The 27,682-nt window shown below is 44.5% G+C and overlaps 1 protein-coding gene across 4 annotated transcripts in view; it reads left to right on the top strand.

Moving 5' to 3' along the window:
* DAAM2 (dishevelled associated activator of morphogenesis 2) overlaps positions 1-27,682 on the top strand; it is a 217,002-nt gene that overhangs the window by 77,702 nt on the left and 111,618 nt on the right. For all 4 annotated transcript variants that reach the window (XM_035108128.2, XM_035108129.2, XM_035108127.2 and 1 more), the window contains one exon: positions 10,253-10,458. In XM_035108128.2, coding sequence (XP_034964019.1) covers positions 10,285-10,458 — 174 coding nt within the window. In that variant the 5' untranslated portion in view covers positions 10,253-10,284. The remainder of the gene's footprint in view (positions 1-10,252; positions 10,459-27,682) is intronic.

Raw genomic sequence — 27,682 nt, forward strand, 5'->3', positions numbered from 1 at the left:
CTGTTGGTCCCTCTCGCTTATGTTGCACCACTCCAGCCACCAGCCACCACTGGAATAGACAATGCTTTGATAGATGAACAAATAGCCTGACCTCATATGAAGCAACTTCCTATGTTCCCAAGACTTGAGCTATGATACTCACCGTGGGACTGATATGGTTGCAGCTAGCCTTGTTCCAGGGACACTATCTCCTTTATATAAGATATTCCCCGATTGTTTGTTCATGTTCATTTGTCAAAAGCTGTGCCGTTCATCCCTTCATTTTTATCAGCATGCCACTTTTCCACAAACACACACCAGGCTCAAAGGGACTTGCAGCAAAGAAACAGGGATGCATCTGAAGCAAACACTACAAAAACAATTCCATAAAAACACAGCAAAACAAAAATATAATAACATAAGAAACACATTTCAATGCTATAAATATAACAAGATTACTTAAGTGGCATGCAGCATCCAATAGCAAAAATAGTAAGGGAGCTACACAATTTCACCTTAGTCCTAGAAACAACCTTCTCATGATGTTGCTCAATGTTCCTCTCATGCAGCAGGCAGCAGCATCTTATAAGGCTTCCAAGGGCAAAGGATGGGGTATCTGGGAACACCCTTCCCATGATGTTACTCATTTCAATTAAGGGAGACATTTTGCACGTGCAAAGGAACACATATAAAAAGCTGCTGTGGCATTGACCTCAGAAAAGCCCCCTTCCACATATTTCTTGTTGGAACCTCTAGTTCAGGACCTCTACTCGTTCAGGGCTGGCCAACATGATAGCTTCCCACATTGCTGGAATACAACTCCCATCAGCCCCTGCTAGCTTGGCACTGATGCTGAACTTAGTGCAGCATAGCCCACAGCATGCTCTAATAAAGTGGAGTCGTACCCTGATGCCTATGTCTGGCCTCCTTTCTTGGGGATAAAATATCCATCCAAGGAAGGGTTTATCTGATTTATCTAACAGCATATGGTCAAGAATGATGGACATTGTCATCTAAAACATTTAGAGGGTTCCTTGTTGACAGGCTATGCATCAGTGTGTGGAATGGGAATTCTGAGAAAGGGTTCCCACCCCCCACCCCCGGTTCAGCTTTCCTACCCTAGCCAATGAAACAAGAGGACGTAGAGACAGTGTGAGGGGAGGGGAGTTGCCCTGTTTTTATGAGCATTTGGAGTAGATCTCCAGATATGTAGCTAAAGCATCTGATAACAGTCAGGGAAACTGCATTAAGCTAATTGTGTTTGGTCACTGGGCCAAGTGGATTAGAAATGAACACGTACTCGCTGTCAGAGGAAGAGGACATTGTTATAATTAGATCTCCCAGCAGAGATCCAGGCCTCTGCGCCTGAGTTGGTCCAGCCCATAGCCCTGGCTGAGTGGGAAATATCAGACTAAGGAAGGGTGGAAACGCTGGTTCAAGTGGCAGGGAACTGCTGTGTTGCTTGTAGAAAACATCAAGAATACAGAGCCAAGAACAGCTCAGAAGAAGAACTGTGTATAAACAGACATCTCTGGAGGGAATTCCCATTGATTATCTTTGTACACAACTTCTAAGAAGTACAAAGTCTCCAGTGCTTTATGACCACATTGCTCCTGTGTCTCTGAATAAGTTTCTAAAATTATGCATGGCGTGGAGAAAGTGAATGCAGAATTGTTTTTCTCCGTCTCTCATAATTCTGGAAATTGGGAGCATCCAATAAAGTTGAATGTTGGAAGATTCAGGGAAGATAAAAGGAAATACTTGCTCGTGCAGTGCAGAGTGAAACTACAGAAGGGAGTGGTGGCCACCAGCTTAGATCGCTTTAAAAGAGAATTTAACAGATTCATGGAGGGGAGGGCTGTTGAAGGCTACTAGCCATGATGGCTGTGCTGTGCCACCACAACTGAATGCAGCATTGCTTCTGCATACCAGTTGCTGGAAACCACAGGAGGGAAGAGTTCCCACAGGTCTCTGGGTGGCCATTGTGAGAACAGGATGCTAGACTAGATGGGCCATTGGCCTGATCTAGGAGGCTCTTTTTAAGTTATTATGAATGCAAGTTTACTATCCTATCCTAACAAACAGTAGGGTTTGGCGGGGGTGGGAATGCTGCCAGACTTTCAATTTGCTGGAATTATTACCCCCCCCCCTAAAAATTGCTTGCTTTATATTATTGTAATATAAACAATTTAAAATACTTCACATAACCAAATGCAGCAGCGTTTTGGTTCCAATATTATCCTGTCCTGAAATTTTTGCAGGTAGCCCACAGAAATCATAAGACTAGAGTTGCCCAGCCTTTGGGGGCCAGTAAGCACATTTGGAATTTTGAGGCAGCGCTACACAGCTATATTCAGACCTTGCTGTCTCTGTTTTGTGTGTGTGTGTGTGTGTGTGTGTGTGTGTGTGTGTGTGTGTGAACAGTCATTTTTTTCTGGGGGGACACAGGAGTACGCATATCCCTAAACATTTTGTGAATCTAAGTTTGGCCTCATTGAGGGGCAGTATTTCAATATGAATAGGAAAATGAGAGTACCCCTAAACATTTTTTTAAAAAGAAAAACACTGTGTGTGTATATACACATGTTGATGCTTTCGTGCTCCCCACCCCGCAACTTCTCAAACTTTTATATCTTTTTTTGGAACCATGTATTATAAGCTCTGCAGCCCTACGCAATCTGTCTCAGTTTATAAATTTCCAGTAATGCACTCCACCCTGTGATTCCTCCAGTGGTCTGTGTTTTTAAAACCTCCAGACACTCTTATGTGCCTACGCTTTACAACAGTCAAGAGGTTACAGTTTTCCCTTCATAGCGAGTGCTGACTCCAAGTGTGGTGGTGGGCTGGGTGCTGGAAAATGTTAGTGCTTCTAAATATAGATTATGTAACGGAGAAGGATGCTGTAAAGCTTTTACTACCTTGCTTTTGGGGTAACTGTGCTACTTGTGTGAGCTCTATAATCCCCCCCCATCAGCCAGCCATGGAAACACAGAAGCTAAGCTAGATAGCTGCCTGATGTCTCTTTATTGGGTTTCCCACAGGGTTCCATGCCCATGTTCTTCTATATTTAGGCATGGCATCCACCAAGAAGCCCTGTATTGGGGAGTTTTGTGGAATATTCCATAGCAATAGGGTCTAGAACAGGCATCCCCAAACTTCGGCCCTCCAGATGTTTTGGACTACAATTCCCATCTTCCCCAACCACTGGTCCTGTTAGCTAGGGATCATGGGAGTTGTAGGCCAAAACATCTGGAGGGCCGCAGTTTGGGGGTGTCTGGTCTAGAATAGTGAAGGCTGGCTCATTATGGCTCACCAGCTTTCATCTGCCCCCAACCAGCACCCACCTATCTGTCTTTTCACTTGAGATACCATCTTATCAGGAGGTCCGATCCACACATTGTATGAATGTTGTGGCATCTACTCTTTGGCATCTACTCTTTGAATATTGGACGGGTGCTATCTCTGTTGTCTTTTCAGCACTTACTGAGGGCCTTCCTCTTTCAACAAGCCTTTGAAGTTGAAATCTTTCCCATTTTGCATCTGTATTGGAATCGTTGGAAATATTTATTGATTTACTACTTGTTGTTTGCCTCCCTGGGCTTCTTTGGGAGAAAGAGTGGGATGCAAATGTGAAAAATAAGTATAATAATAAATACAACCATTCCAAGGTCTGGGCACTGGCTTCCAGCCTTCTCCTCTTTAGTCTCAGTGTTGCCCTTGTAGAGCTCAGCATGGAGGATGATGGAGACAAAACTAGAATGAGTTGGATCTGCCTCTCATTGGCTGTGGCTCTGCTTACTGTTGAGCTTCCTGCCTTCTGCCCCACCAGCCACCACTGGGCTATAGTTGTTAAGTTGAAGCCTGAACATTGACCCACCTTGAGCCTATAGAGCATTGAATGGAATTGAGATCCAGGGACAGGCAGATTATCCAGGCTGGGGCTGCCTTGACCTCACCACTGCCAGGTGGCCAAAAGGGAACCAGGCAGACATAGCTTCACTTTGGGGTGTTTTGAGTCAGTCAATGCCTCTGTGGTCCGAATGGAGTTTTGGAACTCAACCAATCTGGAACATGTCCAGAAGAGGGCAACCAAAATGGTCAAAGGCCTGGAAACGATGCCTTATGAGGAACGGCTTAGGGAGCTGGGTATGTTTAGCCTGGAGAAGAGAAGGTTAAGGGGTGATATGATAGCCATGTTCAAATATATAAAAGGATGTCATATAGAGGAGGGAGAAAGGTTGTTTTCTGCTGCTCCAGAGAAGCGGACATGGAGCAATGGATTCAAACTACAAGAAAGAAGATTCCACCTAAACATTAGGAAGAACTTCCTGACAGTAAGAGCTGTTCGGCAGTGGAATTTGCTACCAAGGAGTGTGGTGGAGTCTCCTTCTTTGGAGGTCTTTAAGCAGAGGCTTGACAGGCATATGTCAAGAATGCTTTGATGGTGTTTCCTGCTTGGCAGGGGGTTCGACTGGATGGCCCTTGTGGTCTCTTCCAACTCTCTGATTCTATGATTCAATCAGCAGAACTCTTGTATAATTTTTCATTACTCAGGAACCTGGCCAGATAGCAGTTTGATTGGTCACATCAACCAATGCACAGAACCAGTCTGTAATTTCATTTAAGTTGTGTTGAAGATATGATCCAGAAACTATATGACTTGCTAATTCAGGGGGGGACCAGTTCATCTCTTCAACAAATCTGAAACCGTACATTGTTATTTGGTGCCTACAATGAGCATGAGTATATAATAGGAATGTATGCTGGTCACCTGGGGTACTGACCCATGGTACTGCTTGAGGATTTGATTAGTCAGAGTAGAAGAGAAAGGAGGGTATCAGCTTTAAGAATGTTTCAATCTGCTTTCTTTCTATTAGTCATCTACTGTAAGTATATTGGAGCTTTGAAGCAAGTGCAAAGATATTTGATATGTTATATGTCATCGGTGGGTGTAATTGCTGTGACCACAGTAGATCAGAGTTCTGTTTACTTTGCGGTAGAGCAGCCTTCCCCAACCTGATGCCCTCCAGATGTTGTTGAACTACAATTCCCCATCCTCCCTGGTCATTGGCAATGCTGGCTGGGGCTGGTGGGAGTTGTGATCCAAAACATCTGGAGGGTGCCCAGCTGGGGAGGGCTTCAGCAGACAGCTTGAACACAATTAGCGGGTGTTTGTCTTGAAGATAACCATAATAATGTAAAAGAGTAACAAATGCAGTTTGGTGGGGGAAAGGTCCCTGACGCTAGTTTTGGGTTCTCTTTTCAAGAATGACCACTGCCAACCTAGAAGGACACAAAGCTAGCTACCGGTTGTGGTCTGAAAGAAACAATATTCTCTTTCGCCACTTGTTCTCCCGGCCGCACACGTACAGCATTGCATAATAATAACAGAGGCATTATGGCTTACTTCTGCGTGGGTGGCTTGGAGACGCCTGATCCCACACTAAACTGGCTTTTGACTTTTTGCACTGCAATTCCTACATTTGTAAGAATGTGCCTTGGAAGCCAGTGCTAAGGCTCTGAACGCCAGTCCTGCCTTGAGGCTAGTATCCAGGAAAGCTAGGCTTCCTTTAGTTTGGGTTGCTTTCCTGCCATCTGCTAAATGGATCGGCAGATCATCATGGAGGAGTAAAGGAAGCACAAAACACATTCAGTCTTAAGTTATGTAGTGAAGGGTCCTGAGGAGTTGAGACAAATGAGGACATGGTATGTTAGTTTTGCTGCTACCACTGCGAAGTTAATTTTTCAGCCGTGTGCTTGGCCTCTGCAAGAGGACAAGGCAGCCTTGTTCAGGCAAATAAATAAGACAGTGTGTCCCGGGGCAGGTTAGGGTGAACCAATAGCGGCACCCGGCCTGACAAAACTCAGCTGTGTTGCTGTTGCTGTGAGTGACTCTGCTCACCTGCCATCTCCTGCCTTTCCTCCCTCGCGCCCAGAGGAGCCAGACTCTTGAAGGAGCACTTTTAATTATTTACTCTCAAAATAATGGTTTATTCTGCAGATTAAGTGAAAAGGATAGAGGTCTTTGGTGGTGGAGGAAATAACACAAGCCTCCAAGCTGTCAAACAACAAGGCCCTTAAAAGGGAAAAATATGCAGCTTTGCGTGGACTGCACAGATCCTTCCTTTCAAACTCCTGGCAGGAGACTTCCTGTTTGGATGTACAACTCACAGATGACATTGTATGCTGAGATCCAAGGACTTCCTTCTCTTTGCCCCTCCTCGTCTCTGACAGCAACCCAAACTCTTCATGCCCAGGTTCTTTTATGCATAGACTTTCCTCTAAAATGTAAATCAGAAACCATGTGTTTGAAGTGACGAAGGTCTCCGTCCACCCTTCAAGGACCATCCCTTTGGCTTGCATAATGGCCTCCCCGATTTTTGTGTGCATTCAACAGTGCTGAAGAAACCCCTTTTTGTTTTGAGGCCATCTGCTCAAATGCAGATTGAGGAGAACCTTGCTTGGTGTCCTGTGTCTCTAAGGTTGCAGTTAGAGGCCCAGGATAACCTGCTGTGGGCTGTGATGACAGCATGGTCAGTCTAAGTGATGAAGTGGGAAGTGCAGTATGATGCATGTCCCCCAGAATAGCATGAACTGAGGTGTGTGGCAAGTTTTATGGAAGTATGGAGGCCACAAGCTTTTCAACCACAAGCACTGGAATGCATGGAAAGGTAGAGAAAGTATTCTCATTTACCACTGTGATTGATGGCGACTGCAACATGGTGGATAAAGGGGCTGTGTCCACATAGTAGAGTTCAAAATCAATGTGCAAGACCATCTTACATATGCTTATGCAGAAGTTAACCCCATTTAATTCCATGAGGCTTGCTTCTGAGTAGGTGTGTATAGTATCGCATCCTCACCAAAGAGTGCCTGCCATTTAAATGAGCAAGTCTGCACAAGATGGAATTGCCCAAGTCCAATGTAGTGGGTATTTTGGCTAACATATTAGTTAACATGCTTTTTAATGAATAAATGAAAATCCTGTGACTTTCTACTTCTACTGGTTTAATATTAATACAGTACTTTAATTGTCTGCTCCATCATAACTTTTTCTACCATGGGAGCACTTTCAATAAGTATGAAATGCAGTTGATCTCCACCATATTTCACTTAAAGATCTCTCCTGAAAGATCCAAGACAATCACTTATTTTCAGCTTTGATACTTATTCATTCACACACACACACACACACACACACACACACACAGACTTCCCACCTCAAAAACATTTCCAAAAAGGGAAATACCGTACTACACTGCAGTTGATCCTGAATGTGCACAAGTGTGTTATATAATCTTTATTTTAGCTGTGGTTTTGTGCAGCAAATATGTAAGTTAGCTATTTATTGTCAGTATACAATAGCTGGGTGATTTGTGCAAGATCATCCTGTGCTGTGATATGAAATCTATATTTGAGCCGGGTATTGGAATCCCCCCATTGGCTCTAGTGAGTGGTCACAGATATCCAGCATGGCCAGGAATATTAAGGACAACTGTCAAATGCATTTGCCTCATTCTGATGTAATGAAGATGGAGAAGGGCTGTGGTTCAGTGGTAGAGAATCTGCTTTGCCTGTAGAAGGTCCCAGGTTCAATCCCCAGCATTTCTAGGTAGCAGTGGGAATGTCCCTTGCCAGAAACCTCAAAAGCCACTGCCAATCAGTGGAGACAGTCCTGAGCTAGATGGACCAATAGTCTGACTCTGTATATGACAGCATCAGCTAGGGGTGTGTGTGTTGAGATTAGCCACAATTTAGAGCTGGCATTCAGCAATGTATTTTGTGTTTTGATTTTGTATTTTTTATGCTGTGAACCATCCTGAGATATTTGGTGAAGCAGTATACAAATTATTTATTCATTTATTTAGGCTTAAAGATGTGTAATTTCTTTTGGGACAGCAATGTGCACATCTTCTCCTTGGCTCAGTGTTCTGTAGCAGACCAGCCATTGTCTTTCTCCATTTGTTTTTAACCAGATTCTCTCTTCAGGACTACCTTGGTTTCCCTCTTCAGTTTCTGTGGAGGTGTATCTGTTTTTAGACGAAAAACATATGCAACAGAAAGGGAATAACATTAGTTAAAAACATCATTTTTTCAATGAGCTGCTATCCTGGGAGTTGCCCCACCACGTAACGGTTAAATCTTAAGAAGTCGTACTCACTTTTCTGTAGTTGGAGTTCAAGCTCAACGGGTTTATTCCACATTCTCCATGCATTATTGTTAGGACTGGGTGGAGCTTTTGGACCAGCCGTATTTGGGGGGCTTCTGGGGTAAGGGGCCCGGGGAGGGGGGAAATGTTTGGAAAGATTGGGGAATGTGACTGGTTAGCTGTTGGGGAACATTTCATAGGACTAACACACTGTGGCTAGGGATGGATTTCCCCCTTCTGTCTGTTTTTCCTTTTTAACAAACCTGGTCCATGCTGCTCCAAGTGGCAGCAATGTGTTATGCATTGTCCCACCAGACCCATGGCTATTTCTGCCTTTCAAAGCACACTTCAGTAGCAGCTTCAGCATCTGGAAGAGCCAGGTGTGCTTATCCACTGTTTGGAAAGAAGGGGGAAATAAACACCCTCACCCAAAAGATTTTAGAATTTTGCTCTACTCCCAGAAGCCCATGATATCCCCCTACGAGGAAACCTTCACCCAACAGCAATAAGTGTACTGTATAGCAGTGGTAGGGAACCTTGGGCCCAGGGGCCAAACACAACCACCCAGACTTCTCAGTTTATCCCTTGAAACTCTCTCTAGGCTGCCTTCATTCCCCCTTTCCCTCATTGGCTCTCCTCCACACCTTCCACCAGTGCTTTTGCCTGGTTGGAATGTGTCCAAATCATAGGAGCCAACTCCTAGGGGCTGAGGTCCCTTTGGCCCCCTAAGTAAAATATTTGAGGGAATGCTCCCCAAAGTTGATAGGCATTGTCTTTCAAATGGTGTGCATGTGCTACATTTTGTGATTGATTACCTGCCCCCCCATCTTATTTTATTTAAGTTGGCACCCTGGTCCAAATGTTCCTTGCTTGCCTAGATGGAAAATGGAGAGTTGCCTGTCTAGAAACCTCTGGCTTTTGCATGGATGGAATTAAATAATTACTTTTGGTGTACAAAAATCACAACCATTGCTCCTTCCACTTTTGCCCTGTCCATCACAGGCATGTGACACCCCCCACCAGAAATTTGCCTATGGGTTCAAAATGGTCTCTGGCTCCTAGTGAATGAGACATTGAAATCCTTTAAAAAAATTTCCTTCCAGTTGCACCTTAGAGACCAACTAAGTTTGCCATTGGTATGAGCTTTCATGTGCATGCACACTTCTTCAGATACAAGGTGCTACTGGAAGGAATTTTTTTGTTTGTTTCAACTACGGCAGACCTACCTGTAATTGAAATCCTTTGATAGTCTGCTCCAGTGTCTCTCTGCTGTTTTAGTTTGAGGTTTGCTGGGCTCTCCTGTAGGACCCAAGTTCTTGTATTTAAGACTTACCTATATGTGGTGAGCCTTTGCTGTATGTAGTGTTTCCATTTCCTCCAGCTGGGATTTAGTTTAAAAGCTCTTATGATTGCAAAATGTGTCTGTCTTTAAAACCAACAAAATTGCCCAGACATTCTAAGAGCTTTGTAGTGTCCTGCCATTCTTACAGGTAAAGTATGGGAATCTGCTTTTTTGTTTTTTGGTTCGCTTGTTTTACTAAAACAATTTATTGAAGAAGAGATTATGCTCATTAACTAGAAGATCAATTTATTGAAAGATGGCCCCTTTTAATAAATTTCTGGAATGGAAAAATTGAAGAAAACACTCATCCATATAATTCATTCTGACATATTTAATCTATCATACTCCCAGATCAATGTGATAAACCTTCAGGTTGTGGAAAATATTTAATTTGGAGGTGTGTACATAAGCATTTAGCACCTTATTCTTGATTTTTTGCTCAGTTTTTGTATGTAAAGAAGGGGAAATTTCTCCTAGGATAAAAGTTAGTGGAAAAAATAGCTATGTGAGGGACTTGTGTCAATATCTCTACATTTACTATTTTGTAATTGTCTTTATATAATTTTTTTCCTCCCTTTATTTTCATTTTTATTTAAGAATAGAGTTTTGAGAGTAGTGTGTGTGTGGGGGGGGGGTGCAATAAAGAAACTCAGCCATTTGGCATTCAATCTGCCTTGACATCATCCCCATTTCTTTTCAAAAACTTGCTTATTAATTACTACAGAAGACGCTAAGAAGGTTTGGGCTTCTTGGTTATATTTCTTTTCTTGCTTTCTCCGCAGATCATGATTGTTAGATAGCACCCCACATCACGATGACCATGGCTCCCCGAAAAAGGAATCGTCATGCTTTGGGGTTCCTTTGCTGCTTTGGGGGCAGTGACTTGCCTGAGATCAACCTCAAGGACAATAACCCCCTGCAATTCTTGGAGTTCTCTGTGCCAATCCCACCAGCGGAGGAGCTCAATGCAAGGTTCTCTGAGCTTGTGGTAAGTGTCACCCGCACCAGCCGCCAGTTGTGTATTTGCCATGATTTCTGACAAGGCACCCAAAGCGGTTTACGATTCTAAAAACCCCCAACAATAACCAATTATAAAACCCACCCTATAAATCAGGGCGGTCCAACAGGTCAATCGCGATCTACTGGTCAATCACGGGCCGTTCCTGGTCAATCGCGTGATCCTGAGCAATCACCCAAAAAACAACAACTTGGGGTATTGCTCCCCCAAAACAGCTCAAAACTTTGGTCAATCCAATGGGTAGATCACTTCCAAGTTTTTTAATAGTGGGAGCAGATCACAGTTTCTTGGGAGTTGGACATGCCTACCATAAACGATACAAAATGTAAAGTTGGCCCTGGCCTGGGAAGAGGGGCAGTGAGGAAACAGAGCAATTGGCACAGGCCCTGCCTGCCTTACTCTCTTCTTCTTTATCATGGGGCAGCTGGTATACAATGACTCTGAGATGGGCAGGGGGCACACACACACACACACACACACACACACACACACACACACACACACACACACACAGAGCCCTCTTAATTGCTTCAGGCAAACTCCCGCTTTCAGCATTCCTAGGCTCAAAACTTTATGGGCATGCTGCTACTGAAGTAGATTCAAGTCAAGTTGTTGCAGACCCTTTGAACAGGCACGCTTGAGAAAAGCAATCTTTCTTTGTTCTGATGCACCCAATGCTATTTTTCTAGAAAGAGAGATGCCAGAACTCACAATGAACGCTTCCCTTGTTGTCTTATAATGGCAATGGTGCCCACCTGAGAGGTGCCAGAACTGAGTTCTGGCTGGAAAAAAACGCCCTGGATACAGCTGGGAGTGGTATGCACCTGAATTTTACTCAGAGTAGACCTATTGAAATTAATGCACCTAACCTGGGGCTCTTCCACCCTTACACTTGTCCCATGCCTGGAAAGCATGGGTCCAAGTGGTTTTCTGCTTGTTCTGTGCTTTCCAGGCATGGGTTAGAGAGGTTTGGTATTTGCCGTGCTTTCCCCCAGAAAATGTTGATCCAGAAAAAAACCTGATTGGCGTTCAGTGGTTTTCCTGAAGAAAAGCAGCAGGACAAGTAGAAGTGTGGATGAGCCCCAGTTGTGTGCCTTAGTTTGGGTTGGTGTACTCGGAGTAAAGCATAGGCAAATACTACCCTGAACCACATATCTCAGGCTAATCCACCAGCACATACTGTATTTTTTTCTGTGTATAACACGCCCTCGTGTATAAGACGCCCCCTATTTTGGGGGCTCCAACTTAAGAAAATGGGGGGGGGGGAGAGAGATTGCCCAGAGTTGTTGAGCTTATTTGGGGAGTGGGCCGGCACGCCGCAAAAGCTGTTCCGCCAATCACCTGCCCAATTGCCACAGCGACAGCAAATCAACACCAGCCCTTGTCGCAGCCACCAATAACACACACAAGGCTAGCGGAAGCAACCAATCCCATATCACCAATATGCAATGACCGTGTATAAGACAACCCCCCATTTTTTAACATTTTTTTTTTTTTAGGAAAAGCCCTCGTCTCATACACAGAAAAGTACGGTATCCACCATATTTTGTGCTTCTCCAAGCCTTATGACACAGTTCCTAATATTTTAAGTGAAATTTAAATATTAATTTAATACATACCCATGTAAATACACATTCAAATGCATATTTTGAGAGTTGTTATTTATTTATTTTTAAATGTGGAAATGGAACAGAACTGTGGGTAAAAACATCAGATGTTACCCGATGGGGAGTAGACAGATTGAGCCGACCCTAGTTTAATGTCAGATGTGGTATGAATGTGACAATTGGTCATTCGGTCAGGCTGTGATACCATGCATTTTAAACATATTGGTTTCTGCCTGGGAGCCATAATTTACACCTCCCAGTGCCCTTTAGAAACTTCATTTCCCATGACTCTTGTATGGGGTGGGGGTACACTTTAAATTTATGGTGTGTACACAACCTCAGATCCACTCCCCCCACTGTATAGGGTTAGGGTGCTCCAAGAAGGGTGTTTAATGTGGGCTTGACAACTCCTTATGGCATGCAAGTCTTTTGCAGTATCCACAGGATATTGCTGGCATCGATAGGCCAGCCAGTATTCCCACCCACCCCCACTCTTTTATCCCGATTCCCTGCTAAGTAAAAAACAAAACCTTGTCGCCAGCAACCAGTTAGCGATACCTCAGTGTCTCATTTGGAAATGAAGCTCGTGCCTGGAAGGGCTCACACTTTCGGACCCACACATTTGTGGAAAAATACAATACTTTGGCCTCAGTTCTCAAGGGGTGCTGTGCTTCTGGGTTTTTTTTCTACGCTGATATTATCTTTCTGTTTGGGAGGGGGGGAGCCATGTGTGAAACTGTCCCTGGATTGTATTGAAATCTGGACTGTGTCCAAGCTTTGGGGGGGGGGGGCGGGCAGGGAGCTATGAGTGTTTATGGCAGTGTTAGTTTGGAATGGAAACTAGGCTTGTAGGTTGCAAAATTTGCCTCCTGGGCCTCGCTTTGCCCATAGCTGTGGCCTCTGCTCTGTATGCATTAAAGAAAGGCAGGCTGCATTTGTATTGATTGGCCGGGCTGAGGTTTTAATTGAATTAGAAAGGTTCGGTCTGTAAGGGGGCCAGTGTAAATCAATGACCTGGAAATGCTTGAAAAAGCTGTGTGTTGTATACTATTGTGCGAGTGCACATTACTAAATCATTATATATAGAGAAGAGCCTTTTCAGATGCAGACAGAGTATCTCTAGCAAGCCAAATATTTCTCTGGGCCCCTTGAAGTATGCCCAAAGGCTACAGTTTGGCCTTTGATATTTGCCATCTGCTTTGTAAAAAGTACAATAAAATGCTGCTGCATTTGACTGCATTTATATTTATAAAAGCCATGAGCGTATCATTGCGTTAAGCATTAAAATGTGAGTCAGTGCCCCTACCTTACATATATATATATATATATATATGACGGCAACAAAATCCAATCTTAACTGTACAAGGACAGGCAGATGTTCTTCTGATCAGCCCAGTAAATATTAATTACCCTTGGATGTTTTACCTGTGTTCCTGGAAAAAAATCTCTTGCGCTGGGCCAATTGAATATATTTCTTTCTCTCTCTGTTGATTTTATCATTTTAATTCTCTCCAAATTTCTGGCACGGGCTTTGAAAGCTCCACTGCATGCAAAGGAAGAGTGGAACATCGAGAGAGATGTTCTTTTTCTGGGACCTGGAAAAAAAACCTAGCCTTTCTTTATTACATTCTCATACAGCAACTAGGATGCCCTCCCTCTATTTAATTAAAGCACCAGGTTGACCTCCCACAGGAAAACTTACTATCTTACTATCTTCAGATGTGCGTCTTTTTCATCACAAGACATACACTCTGACCTTCTGTCCAACTGCTCATTTCTTTAGCCTTGTCATGCTCCCATCCCAAAACACGGTGACACTGACTCTTACTTGGGAGTAAGGAAGAGATTTTTATTCTGGCTATAAACGGTACAAAGATAGCAGCAAGCACAGAATCTGGAAGTCATGATTCCAATGTATACGAGCAAGACAAGAGATGCAGAACTGAACAGGAGCAACAAAGATGTCCCAACACTTGTCAGCACCCTCCCGCCAAGCTTTTAAAGATGATGCAGGGTGAGCTCAAATCGCTCACCATATATGCAAATCTGTGTTCTGTCTGAGCTGGTGCATCTGATCCCACCTACAAAGTTGGCACCTGGTTCTTGGTGACAACACTGTGTCCTGCACCTTTGACTCTACCTCCATCACCACTATCATCTCCTGCTCAGCCCCTCCCACTGGCTGGTTGAAGTCCTCCCTCCCTAATGAGGCCCTGCACTCCGCAGGAGGGGCACTGGGGTGGGCCAGGAGCTCTGCTTCCCCCTCTCCAACATCTTGAGTCACAAGGGGAGCGCCACCATCCCTGGGTACCAGCCTTTAGGCTCATCTTCTCCTTCCTCTTCTGTCTGGGTTGCCAAGCCATGCCAGATCCTGATGGAGCCAAGGGGCCTTTGACAAACCTTCTGTTAGATTAGAGAACGATATCCTGTATTTTCATCACACGTCTGCTTCTTATTGACAGTTCAGAAATAGAAAATCATGTGTGTGCTGGCGTGTGGGAAATTAAGTAACCAGAGGTATGCTTAGCTGATTATTGACCTCTGTCTTGGTCTCTCTTGTCTTCTGATTTGTCGTCTTTTTCTTTGGTTTACTCATTTCTCCTGCTATGCTAGGTTTCAACTCTCTTCCTGTGGACATTTTGCTTGAAGTGCCGTAATGACAGATGAACTATAGCAGGCATCCCCAAACTGCGGCCCTCCAGATGTTTTGGCCTACAACTCCCATGATCCCTAGCTAACAGGACCAGTGGTCAGGGAAGATGGGAATTGTAGTCCAAAACATCTGGAGGGCCGAAGTTTGGGGATGCCTGAACTATAGCATTTTCCTCACATGCCTGCCAGACATAGTGGGCTCCTAACTCCCATCAACTCCAGCCGGTATGGCCAGGGGTCAGGGAGCATGGCAACTAGTCAAGCAACCCCTGAAATGCAGTGGATCTGAGGCAAAGTATCTAGCAAGATACTTTTTGTCTATCATGCATATTGAGTTCTGGGGTTTATGTTCTGAGCACTTTCCCTGAATCTGACCTCCTAACTTTCGCCACGAGCTGTGTGTGTGTGTCCTGTTCTCCACAAGTTTAAGTCTTTGTCAAAGGATATCGATAAAAAAATGCAATCACTGAGAACTTTGAGAATCTCCGAATGCTCTGTAATTTAATGCTCTATCTCGGAAACCAGGCAAAGCCTCTATTTCTGGACAAACTCTCAGATGGAAATGACTTTTTTGAGTTATTGTTTATCTCTTTTCTCTGCTCCTCCCACCCACCTCTGCCCTAACTCTGTGGAGCAAAGCATGAAGGCCTCCCTGTACTTCAGAGGATGCTGGTATGGTAGGTCTGCACCCCATCAGTGGTGAAGTTGGCCCAGCGCCATCACTTCAGTCTGCCTTGGCTGGCTCCCTGTTTTCCTCTTCCCATCTGGCACCCTGCGCACAGCTTATAATGAAGTGCTGCTGTAGTTGGTGGTCTGCACAACATGTGCCAAGCTGGTTGTGTGCCTGCTGGCAAAGGGGCTATTGTAAGAGCATATGTTTTTCTTTGTGCAGATTTATTGACTGAGCAGGAAACAGAGAAGGATCTGGGAGAACTTTATTTATTTTTACATTAGCCACAAAACAGGGAGAATTGCTCTCCAAATCCCCAGCCCCTTTCCTCAAACGTTAAAGGTACCTTAAGATGCCATACCTGGATTGGGTCTTGGTGTTTCCTCTCCTGATAGATGTTTGTGGCTACCCTGTGCCTTTTGACATTCATAGTTTTATAAACTGAGTTGATGATTACCGGGGACGGAAGTGTAAAAGCTGCCTACAAATTGTGCAGATTTGAGCTGTTAAAGGGCTCACAGCATCAGCCAGTAGCCAACCTGGAAATGCAAGAGGAGGCTGCTGTGGAGAAGGGTACTTGGAGTCGGGGTGTCAGGAGAGTGGCAGATATAAGCATTAAAAGTAATAGGGATTAAGAATTTTGCATACTGCGGGGCTTTTGGCATTATACCGTAGCTCTCTTCTGTTCACAGCTTCTGGTCTTCCTTTTCATTGTTTTCACAGCTCTGACCTTGCCACAACCCTGCTGCAGCTCCATCAAGGTGAGCGGCAGCAATGCCAGGGGTGGGAGAGTGCCTCTGTGACTCTACCCCACACTGCTGTTGCCACAGCTTAGTTTATGGAAAGAGTATGCATTATGCAGATTCAAATGATATTGCTGGTTCCTGTTGTATATGCCCAGTGGTGGATGTGGGCCCTGAAGCTTGAACTGTTATGGCGGCCTCTACACAACCAGAAACAACGTTTAGGTGTTGTTGTTGTTTCGTCGTTATAGTCGTGTCTGACTCTTCGTGACCCCATGGACCAGAGCACGCCAGGCACTCCTGTCTTGCACTGCCTCCCGCAGTTTGGTCAAACTCATGTTCGTAGCTTCGAGAACACGGTCCAACCATCTTGTCCTCTGTCATCCCCTTCTCCTTGTGCCCTCAATCTTTCCCAACATCAGGGTCTTTTCCAGGGAGTCTTCTCTTCTCATGAGGTGGCCAAAGTATTGGAGCCTCAGCTTCAGGATCTGTCCTTCCAGTGAGCACTCAGGGCTGATTGGATGGATATGTTTGAATGGATAGGTTTGATCTAACGTTTAGGTAACCACTGTTATATTCTTCAATGGGGTTGTTTATAACAACCTTTACAACATCTGTGCTACTGACTCTCAAACTGAGGGATTGTTGAAATATATACAGTACAACAACAAAATGAATCAAATGGGACTACTAAACCCTTTTTTTAAAAAAAGAAGAAGAAGAATGTGGACTAAAATAACTTCTGGAGTCCCTTTGAGATTAGGGGTCCTGAAGCTTAGGCTTCATTAGTTTCATAGTAAGGTAAAAAGTAAAGGTAAAGGACCCCTGGACAGTTAAGTCCAGTCAAAGGTGAATATGGGGTGCAGCTCTCAGGCCAAGGGAGCCGGTGTCTGTCCACATACAGCTTTCCAGGTGATGTGTCCAGCCTGATTAAATCGCTACTGCTGTATGGAGGACCGGAGCTCATGGAAATGCTGTTTACCTTCCTGCCACAGCAGTACCTATTTATCTACTCACGTTGGTATGCTTTTGAACTGCTAGGTTGGCAGAAGCTGGGACAGAGCCATGGGAGCTTGCCCCGTAGTGCGGATTCGAACTGCTGGCCTTCCAATCGGCAAGTCCAAGAGGCCCAGCGGTTTAGACCACAGCGCCACCCTGTATGTGTCACTTAAGTTGTAAATTCTGGAAGGGTGCAGTTGATAACTACAGAATTTGTGGGGTTGTGACTGCTCTGTGACCCTGCCCAAACCAGGTTTGTGAAAGCAGCATAAAAATGAAGCCAGTCTGCATTCTGACTTGTCTGCTCACCCAATTCCTTGCTGAGTTGCTCCCATAATCTTTGTGCTATTCAAGGGGGCACCCCCCCCATGTGAGTGCCATGGAAATGCCTAAACAGTAAAAAGAAAATGACGTCAAAGGCACTAAACCTTAGAACACCAGTATTGCTTCACTCTCTTCAGATTTCCTCTGCCACTTCCATTCTCTTTGCTACTGCATTCCCTTGATTTACATAAGAAAGACAACAAACTTTGAATCCTTTGGGGGGGGGGTGTCCCTGGGAAGTATTTTCTGCTAACCATGTATTAAATTAAATGGCACTTAACCATTACAGAACTATTATACCTCCCCTCCCCATGCCCAGTTCTCAGTCAAAACTTGCTATACCTAAGAGTAGACATGATTAGGATTGCAGGTTAAAGCAGCAAATGAAGTTAAAAGGGTTTTAAAAAGAGATGCCTGCATATTTACCCTGAGTCAAATCTTGAAAAAGAACTTGGATCACTCCTCAAAGCCTTCCTCCAAAGAAAGGCAAGCTTCATTGACCTTCCAGTTTCTGCCTATTGAATGTAACACGGAATGCCTCTCCATTTGCGGAGTTCGTGGTGTCTTGCTCTCAATGTATCTTGGATCGCAGTGTTAAGTCCAGTCAAAGGTGATTATGGGGTTGCGGCGCTCATCTCACTTTCAGGCAGAGGAAGCCGGCATTTGTCCACAGACAGCTTTCCAGGTCATGTGGCCAGCATGACTAAACCGCTTCTGGTGCAATGGAACACCGTGACGGAAACCAGAGCGCACGGAAACGCCATTTACCTTCCATATAAATGTTTGGTAAAAAAATTATGAAGCGAGTCCCCAGTCATATGTGTGAGCCAAAAATGGGTCCTTGGTTTGAAAAGACTGAAGGCTTAAACCTTTCATATCTCTGGACCTTCTTCCACTTAGGCTGTTGGCCAGAAACCTCTAGCAGGTAAGTTTTGTAATAGGCTTGGGGAGGGAGGACAGGCAGGGAAAGATGCTGTCCAGGACGTTGTTGTGCATAGTCCAATGAAGACAACAACAACAACAACAACAACAACAACAACAACAACAACAACAACAACAATAATAATAATTTATTATTGATACCCCACCCATCTGGCTGGGTTTCCCCAGCCACTCTGGGCGGCTTCCAACAAAACATTAAGATACAATAATCTATTAAACATTAACAGTTTCCCTAAACAGGCAGAGATCAGCCAAACTGATCTGGAATGCTGCAGAAGAAAAACAGAGCAGCTCCCTTGTCTTTCAGTTTAGATTGTAGATGTGTGTTTTAAAAACTTTTCTATGTCCTCCTGTCTTCCTCGTATCCCATCCAGTGGCTTCCACATGTGGGGGATTTATTTCACACTTCTGTAGCTCCTTTGCTAGAATATATGCAGTAGTAATGAGGTGTGTTTAATGAAATGCAGAGAGCTGTCCCTTCCCCTCAAATGCAATGTTGAGAACAGAAGATCATAGGAAGCTGCTTTGTACTGAGTCCGACCTTTGGTCAATCCAGCTCAGTATTGTCTACACCGACTGGCAGCAGCTCTTCAGGGTTTCAGGTGGGGGGATATTTCCAGCCCTACCTGTGAATTGAACCTGGGACCCTCTGCATGCAAAGCAGGTGCTCTGTCACTGAGCTATGTCCCTTCCCCAATGGTATAATAGAATTGAACCTTTGCACCGTTGTTCTGATTTTTAAGGAAAGAAACACCATAAAGGCTCAGTGTGACTTTTTTTCCTTTTCTATTTTGATTCACATTGCTTCTATATAGAATGAGTTGAGATTAGCTGAAGCCTCTGAGAAACACAGCAGGAGTTGAATGCTGTGAAATGGCTATTAATAGTGTTTAGTGCGCTAAATTGTATTCCGGGCAGGTCAGCTTAACTTAGGCTGAAGAAGGGGGTGGGATGTGAATGCACACTCAGTTCTTTCTTTCCTTTTGCCTCTTGTTGTCTGTATATATATGCTGTTCCACCTCCCTGTCCCCAAACTCGCATTAGGAAATACTTCAGCAAAATGTTTGGCCGCAGCGGTGCCTGTCAGTGCATGAAACAAGTGGAACGAAATTGTGTTCTTAGAGAGAGGCGTTTTCATGATAATGCTTACAAAATGATGTACTTTTTTATAATACCTTTAAACTATTATAAGAAGAGCCCTGCTGGATCAGGCCTGTCTAAGCCCAGCATCCTCTAACCACAGTGACCAAGCAGGTGCCTTTGGGAAACCTCCAAGTGGGATCTGATCACAAGAGCCCTTTCCCCTCCTGTGATTTCCATCAGCTGCTATTCAGAGGCATAATGCCTTAGAAGGTAGAAAATAGCCATCATGCCTAGTAGCTCTCAAGAGCCTCTTCCCCCATGAATTTGTCCACTCATCTTTTAAAGCCATCTAAGTTGACCTTCGAGGATGCAGGTGGCACTGTGGGTTAAACCATAGAGCCTAGGGCTTGCCGATCAGAAGGTCAGTGGTTCGAATCCCCACGATGGGGTGAGCTCCCATTGCTCAGTCCCAGCTCCTGCCAACCTAGCAGTTCAAAAGCACATCAAAGTGCAAGTAGATAAATAGGTACCGCACGGGCGGGAAGGTAAACTGTGTTTGCGTGTGCCTGCTCTGGTTTGCCAGAAGCGGCTTAGTCATGCTGGCCACATGACCCGGGAGCTGTACCCTGGCTCCCTCGGCCAATAAAGCGAGATGAGCGCCGCAACCCCAGAGTCGTCCGCGACTGGACCTAATGGTCAGGGGTCCCTTTACCTTTTAAGTTGACCACCGCTGCCTTCTGTGGGAGGGAGTTCAATAGTTTTGATATCCTGAATGTTCTAGCACACAGCTTCATTGGAACTCCACCTTTTCGCTAAACTAAGAAGTCTCAAATGCTGCAACCTTTCTTCATAGGGGAGTCGATAGACCTAGAATCATAGAATCATAGAGTTGGAAGAGACCACAAGGGCCATCCAGTCCAACCCCCTGCCACACCATCAAAGCATTCCTGACAGATGGCTGTCAAGCCTCTGCTTAAAGACCTCCAAAGAAGGAGACTCCACCACATTCCTTGGCAGCAAATTCCACTGTCAAACAGCTTTTACTGTCAGGAAGTTATTCCTAATGTTTAGGTGGAATCTTCTTTCTTGTCGTTTGAATCCATTGCTCCGTGTCCGCTTCTCTGGAGCAGCAGAAAACAACCTTTCACCTGCTTGATTCCCTTTTAGTTACCCTTGTCTGAACATTGATTGTGAAGAGATGTCCTTTCCTCACAACTGGGAGCAACAGAAAGGGATCTGACACCTGTGAGAAAATACAAGGGGGGAGCACAGTAGTAGCAGGCTGTGCATGAAAGTACCACACTTTTCCATGTATAACACCCCCCATGTATAAGACGCCCCCTATTTTTGGGGAGTTAAAATTAAGAAAATGGGGGGGGATTGCCGAGAGTTGAGCTTTTTAGGGGGGGGATTGCCGAAAATCACTCATCTGCCTGGCCAACGCTAACACTTACGCGCTTTGCAACAGCCTCCTAATGTCTCTCCCATTGCCAGCAAAAGCAGCCTATTGCCCACCCAATTGTCGCAGCAGCCACCAATCAGCACCACCCCAAATTTAAACATCATTTTTATGTAAAAGAAACAACATAAAACCAAGTTTTATACATGGAAAAGTATGGTAACTTTACTTCCCAAAGCCTTAATATGGTAAGAATCTGAGAAATAAGAATGGATCTATGAAGCAGTTTTCCAGAGAGAGAGGGAGGGAGGGACTGATGTTTAGCACTTATTGAAAATGACATATACACTTTTGTCTACACTAGGGTTGGGGAAACCCAGGTCTGGGAGCCAAATGTGGCCCTTTAGGTCTCTAGCTATCCCTGCTTTGTACACACTTTAAATGCCTTTGGCTGACTGGAATGTGCTCTTCAGCTTAGTTGGTCTTTAAGGTGCTACTGAAGGAATTTTTTTATTAAGCTAGGATGGTTACTCTTGCTTACCTGGATAGTGAAATTAGCATTTGAATGTATAGAAACTTCTGGCTTAGTATGTGGTTGGAATGTGATCTACTGTGCAAATTAGAAATTGCAGTTGTTCCTCCTCCCACTTTTGCTTCCCGCTCTGCCCATTGCCTGCATGTGGCTGCCAGAAGGACACAGCCCTTGGGTTGAAAAAGGTTCCCCTCCCTGGTCTACACAGATAGCACCGATGTTCTTTTGCATATACATTCCCCACATATTTTTGGGTTTTGAAGCACAGGATCTAATTGCACAATGAAGGGTGGGCAGGTGAATTTAACAGTAGCAGGATAGAAGCGATCATGTTATTATGAATGGCACTACAAGGGGGATTCCATGACCAGCTGTATTTAATTTATCACCGAAAATTAAATTACTGGGACCTGTGATCTCCTTTCCTAATGTGGTGTTTATTGATCAGAGTACCATGGATATGATTCCCTTAATACTGTTGTACGGAGGCTGTTCAATATTACATAACAGTTAACTAACAATAAGCCTCTCAGACTAAAATTGCCAAGGGATTTTTGCGTAGTCGGGGAAGAGTAATCTAATTTGGAGTTTAGCCAATGGATGTTCCTGAGTCATAAAGCGCCAATGGGATTTAGCGGCTAATGGCTAGGTGTTGTGACTGCTTCAGAATGGACCTGTTCACCGAGTGCAACTGCTGAATGAGCCTGCTGGTCCACCGGGAATTCTTGACCCATTTATTTAAGCAGGCTAGTGAGTGGAGGGAACTCAGATCATCATTGCAGATTACTGCAATGATTCATTGTTCATTATTGTAATATCAAACAGTTTGCTATTTCACATGTGATAAAAAGCTTCACTGCTGGGAGACCTCACACAGAGATCTTGTCATGCCACATATGCAATATTTTTCTGTGGTTCGAGCATTCAGCTGCGAATTGCCAAGTAATGAGTTCTCAGCAGATGAGATTTTGAATATGCATGTGTGAATCAGCCTTTATTGATCAGCTTTGTATTTCAAGTGCTTAATAAATACTGCATACAGCACACCATGGCTTCCCCCAAAGAATCATGGGAACCGTAGTTTTAAGGGTGCTGATAATTGTAGCTCTGTGAAGGGCAAACTACGTCGTCTCCCATGATTCTTTGGGGGGAAGCCATGTGCTTTAAATGTATGGTGTGTATGCAGAAAAAGTCACAAAGAATATGTTCATATTTATTGAATTGATTGTACATATTCATTGTATACAAAAAAGGTGGATCCAACCTGAGCCCTTCCCCCTTGATGGCTCATATTCTTACACCATTAAAACATTTCTTGACTCATGCTGTAAAGCCTGATGGTCCACATGCCAGAGTATTTAGAGGAATAAATGCATGACTGGTTCATGAATGAAGCACCAAATACTTGGATGTTAAATGAAATTTTCAGTGTGTTGTGTCATCATCTTTACTGCAGCAGTGTATGGATGCTTCCTTGTGGAGTGGCCCCTTTAATCTAATGAAAAATAAATGTCAACAGATTTGTATGGGCCAGAATCCAAATCTGAAAAGGAAACAAACACTGGCCTGGTTATCATACGCCCTCTAAAGTACCCCCATTTAACCTATTGTCAGTTCCTTCAGCCAACATATTATTGCATTATAGGTATTGCAATAGAAGCACCCAAATTCTTTAACGGTTCTTGCCATAACCCAGAATCCAGTGATATTCTCCCTCTAAACAGGAAGAATTAGGCATTTAATTAACTGAAATGTATTCTTTCCCATGAAAAAAGTGTCTTGTAAATAGTTGATGGGAGAGTGGGGCGGAGATAATGGTGTTTTTGTTAGTTATCTCCATTTAATCAATTAATCACCCACGTTTGCTGCTGAACAATAAGCCTACTTCCTCTAATTGTTGAGCAAATTGTAATGTGAAAAGTACACAAATCTGTCATGGAGCCAGCAATTCACTACCAAAAGCAGAGCACAGTCATTGAAGAGCGTGAATTATTGTAGCACCCAGTGGCATAGCTGCTCTGTGGTTATCTCCCAGGCAACCCTTTGTAAACGATTCCAGTGATGGGAGGATTTTTTATTTTTTGTGATGGCTAAAAGTGTACTTGAACGTCTGATTCTTGCTTGTCTGGGGTGCTACACTGGAAGCACTTTTCTACAAGTGATTCCTGCAGAGCCCAGGACTACATCTGAATGACTTGATCATATAAACGGGGTTGATTGCATGGATATTTCCCATGGAAGGGAGGGTGTAAAACCCCATAGGATCAATCTAGCCAGTTTACTTGCATCATTTCCATGAATCTTTGTTCACTGAGGCTGCCTTAATGTCTGCAGGACATTTTGCTTTGCATTAAATGGCCCTACTTGAAGTCTTAAAACATCATAGACGGGGTTTGTGATGTATAGGACTACCTTCTCTGACTTCTTTGCCCTGTCAGCTAGGAAATGAAGATGAATCACAGAGTTGCCCCAGCAGTCTATCCTTTTGTTCCCTTGTGATCTTTCTCTTTGACAAGTTCATTGGTAATTTTGAGCCAATGCTGAGTCAGTAGCTACAACTTTGCTTTGCACCTCTTTGTCTTACAGGTGAAAAGGGTGGGCTTGTAGGTTTCAATGCTTTTCCATTTTGGAAAGTTCTTTGGAATGTTAGAAGCAAATGTGTGTGGGTGTGTATGCGTGAGGACTAAGCTGTATAAACTGATTTACTACATGCATCTAGCACAGGGGTTGCCAGACTTAGCTCGCTTCGGGCCGGTGCCCAAAGCGCCGATCCCGCAGCGGGCCGGAGAGCGAGGGAGCGCACGCCCATGCACCTGCGCCCATGCGCCTGCACACACGCCATTTCTGGCACACTTCCGGGTCGCCGGAGAGCTGGAAATGGCTTGTGTGCATGCGCATGGGCCTCCTCTGACCCAGAAGTGCACCGGAAATGACGTTTGCACATGCGTGCAAGCTATTTCCGGTCCTCTGGTGAGCCGGAAGTTGGCCGCCGTGCCTCTAAGAGCAGGTGGGGGGGGGTTGCCGCGGGCCGGATAAATCAGTCCATCGAGCCGTATCTGGCCCACGGGCCGTAGTCTGGGGGGGACTCTGATCTAGCATATGCTCGCAACATTTCCTGAGAAGAAATTGAGACATCTCTTGCTCACTCCCCACCTTGATTGGTGCTCTCTCTCTCTCTTCCCCCACTGCCACCTGTGGTCACAGGTGGAGGTCATAACATGGCAAAGGTGGCAGAGGTTGCGGCATGCCAGAAGTGCATTGTTGGTGCATATCTGGAAAAGTCAATGATCTCTACCTGGACTGCACCACTGCCTGCGTGCTGGGCCATCCCGCTGCTGTCGCTCAGAGACATTGCCTGCTGTGCAGCAGAGGCCATGACGCAAATAGAAGAGGCTGCAGCAGAGGCAGAAGGGCATTGTTGGCACACTTCCAGAAAAGCTGGCAGCCTGGGCCTGTGCCTCGCCACTGCCTGGGTCCTTGGGGAAAGAGAATAGAGGGCCAGAGAGGATGACAAAGGAGGGGTGGCAGTTCTAGGTCAAAGTAGGCCAGTTGAGGGCGCTGAACTGAGGCCACTTTGATTTTTCAGGCAGGGGTGCTCACTTTTTTTTGAATTCCCTTGCTTTGAGCCATTTCACTGTGTCTTTTGAGCCAGTTTGTGCAGTGGTGATTAATGAGCAGCAGCTAATTAAATGGTAAACTGAATTTCCTCATCTCACTGGCTTTGGTAAGCTCCTGCAGTGTTTTGCATACAAAAAGGAGCCAAAAGGAGTGGAACAGCAAGGCAGCTTTCGGTATACTTCTAACCACATTCAACCAGAAATAAATCCCATTGAATTTCATTGAGTCTTAGCATTCCAGTCTATGATACTTACCGGTAGGAGGGTGGCACCCTTTAAACATTGCAGAAACACCACGGGAGGGTCAATGATATTGATATCCTGTTTTTATGAAGGGTTTTAAGGCAACCTCTCTCTCTCTCTCTCTCTCTCTCTCTCTCTCTCTCTCTCTCTCTCTCTACTTCTGTGAAAGTATAGCACTACATGAGAGAAACAAATTCTGTGCAAAAAAACCTGAGGATCTGGTATTAGGGTTCCATGCTGACATTGGGGCAAAGTGTAGCTTGACACTCTCTTAGCTCCCTTTGAATGATTCTCATTACTAGGCCTCTAGCGCTTTTACATAACACTGTTAGAGAATTAAAGCTGAGCCAAGGCTGCGTCCTGCGTCCAGTGTTTTGCTCAACGAAGTCATTTGGTAAATAGGATGCCTGCGAGGAGATGGAGTTGCAGAGGAAGCCAGAGGGTGACACCAACGCCCTGCCCTGGAAATGCAGCCTGCTTTTGGCACAGGGCTCTTGCCTTCTCTGAGCCTTTCCTGGACCATGTTCAGTGCCGTGAGCCAGCAGACTTTTGTTTGAGCAGGAAACGATCAGAGAGGTGTGTGCCTGTGTGCTTTGGCTTGGGCTGAAGTGCAAATTGCCTGGAGTCTTTTCTGAACTCATTAGTGTTAAGAGCGAGCTTGAAGCAGAGGGAGGGGAGCCATTGAAAAGGAAAGGGTATGGGCGGGGAAGCCGGAAAAGTAGCGGCTATTTCCTAATAACCTTTCCCACACCTAAGCTTCCCTGACAGGGGCTCATCTGAAGGGCCCTGGCATCAGAAAACAGACAGAGGAGAGGAGGAGGAAAGGAGGGGAGGAGAGGTGAAGGGGGGAGGGGAAGAAATGGGAAGTGAAGTGAGGGGATGGGGGATTTCTGCTGAACTAGCAGTTCTTGAGGTGATGTTCTGTTAGATATATTATTGCCCAGAGGTTTATATAGGGTCATTCTAGGTATTCTGTGTTCCTCAGATGCAGTGGCAGATTCAGCTGTGCTGAGATGCTGAGCAGCACGCAGAAGGCAAGAAATGTTCTGTTTCTATACATGTTGGAAAAATGACGTTGTGGCCCTGAGGCCTTGAATGGAGTGTGGCCTTGCAATAACTGGCCGTGATTCATGGTCATTAAAGTCAGAGTCTGCACACATGTTTATTCTTGAACTGCTCTTAGTGAAATCGGACAAACCTAAAAGTTTCGTGTGTCTGCAAAGGACCAAGGCTGAAAAGATTTGGCTGTGGGAGTTACACAGACATTTTTCTAGAGGGTCTGGATTTTGTTGAACTCAGGGCTGGTTTGTATACTTTGGAGGTCGCTGCAGGCCTAGTCGATCCCCACAAGCTGCTCCCCACGCATGCTTGTAAGCAGAAGATTAGAAAGTGCCATGTGTTTCTCCAATGTTCTCTCACTCCAAAGGAAGTGATTCCTGCAAATTTTATTCTTTCTGTTTTTGGTTTTGCAGTTCAGCCAAAAAGCTCTCCCTCATCAGCAATGCAGATAAGGCTTTTGATGGCTGCTAGTCTTAATGGCTACATCATCACCACTACAGTGGTGCCTCGCTTAACGGATGCCCTGCTTAATGAAATTTCCGCTTAACGAAAGGATTTTTCGAGTGGAGGTTGCCTCGCTAGACGAATTCGTTTTATGAAAAAAATCATCTAGCGAATCATGGTTTCCCATAGGAATGCATTGAAATTCAATTAATGCGTTCCTATGGGCAAAAAAATATATCAATGCATTCCTATGGGATTCGCTAGACGAATTTTTCGTTATAAGAAAAGACCAGTGGAACGAATTAAATTCGTCTAGCGAGGCACCACTGTACTTTCTATTGTATGCTGCTTTTCCACAAAAAGAATTATGTGACTGAACACAGTGGGGACAACAATGGCTCACAAAAGCAACAATCATGAGAACAGTTTCACAGCAACGGCAGTAATAAAACACCAACATACGGTATAGCAAATGCAACAGCCTATTAGGTTGAACAAGTGAGCGAAGAGGCAGGGAGTGGGAGGAGAGCCTATAGATTGTTACATGTTGTGTAATCTAAAATCAATACATAAATCCTTTTTTAAAAAAAAAAAATGCAGCCGCGCGTATACAGAACAAGATTTCAGCACTATAAATGTAACAACATTACACCTCCTGGTGGCAGCAAAAATAATAAAGGATTTTGAACAGTTTCACTGCAGTCCTAGATGATGACTACGTTGGTTCTCATAATCATCATTATGATAACCCTTGTTATTGCAATTGATTTATTAATTGCCTTCTAAACCACTGTGTCAAGGCAATTTGCACATAGAATAATTATAAACAGTTAAACACACAAAGGCAACAGATACATTTAAAACAAAACTAAAGTCCTAA

This window comes from Zootoca vivipara, chromosome 3, assembly GCF_963506605.1.
Source record: "Zootoca vivipara chromosome 3, rZooViv1.1, whole genome shotgun sequence".
Taxonomy (NCBI): Eukaryota; Metazoa; Chordata; class Lepidosauria; order Squamata; family Lacertidae; genus Zootoca; species Zootoca vivipara.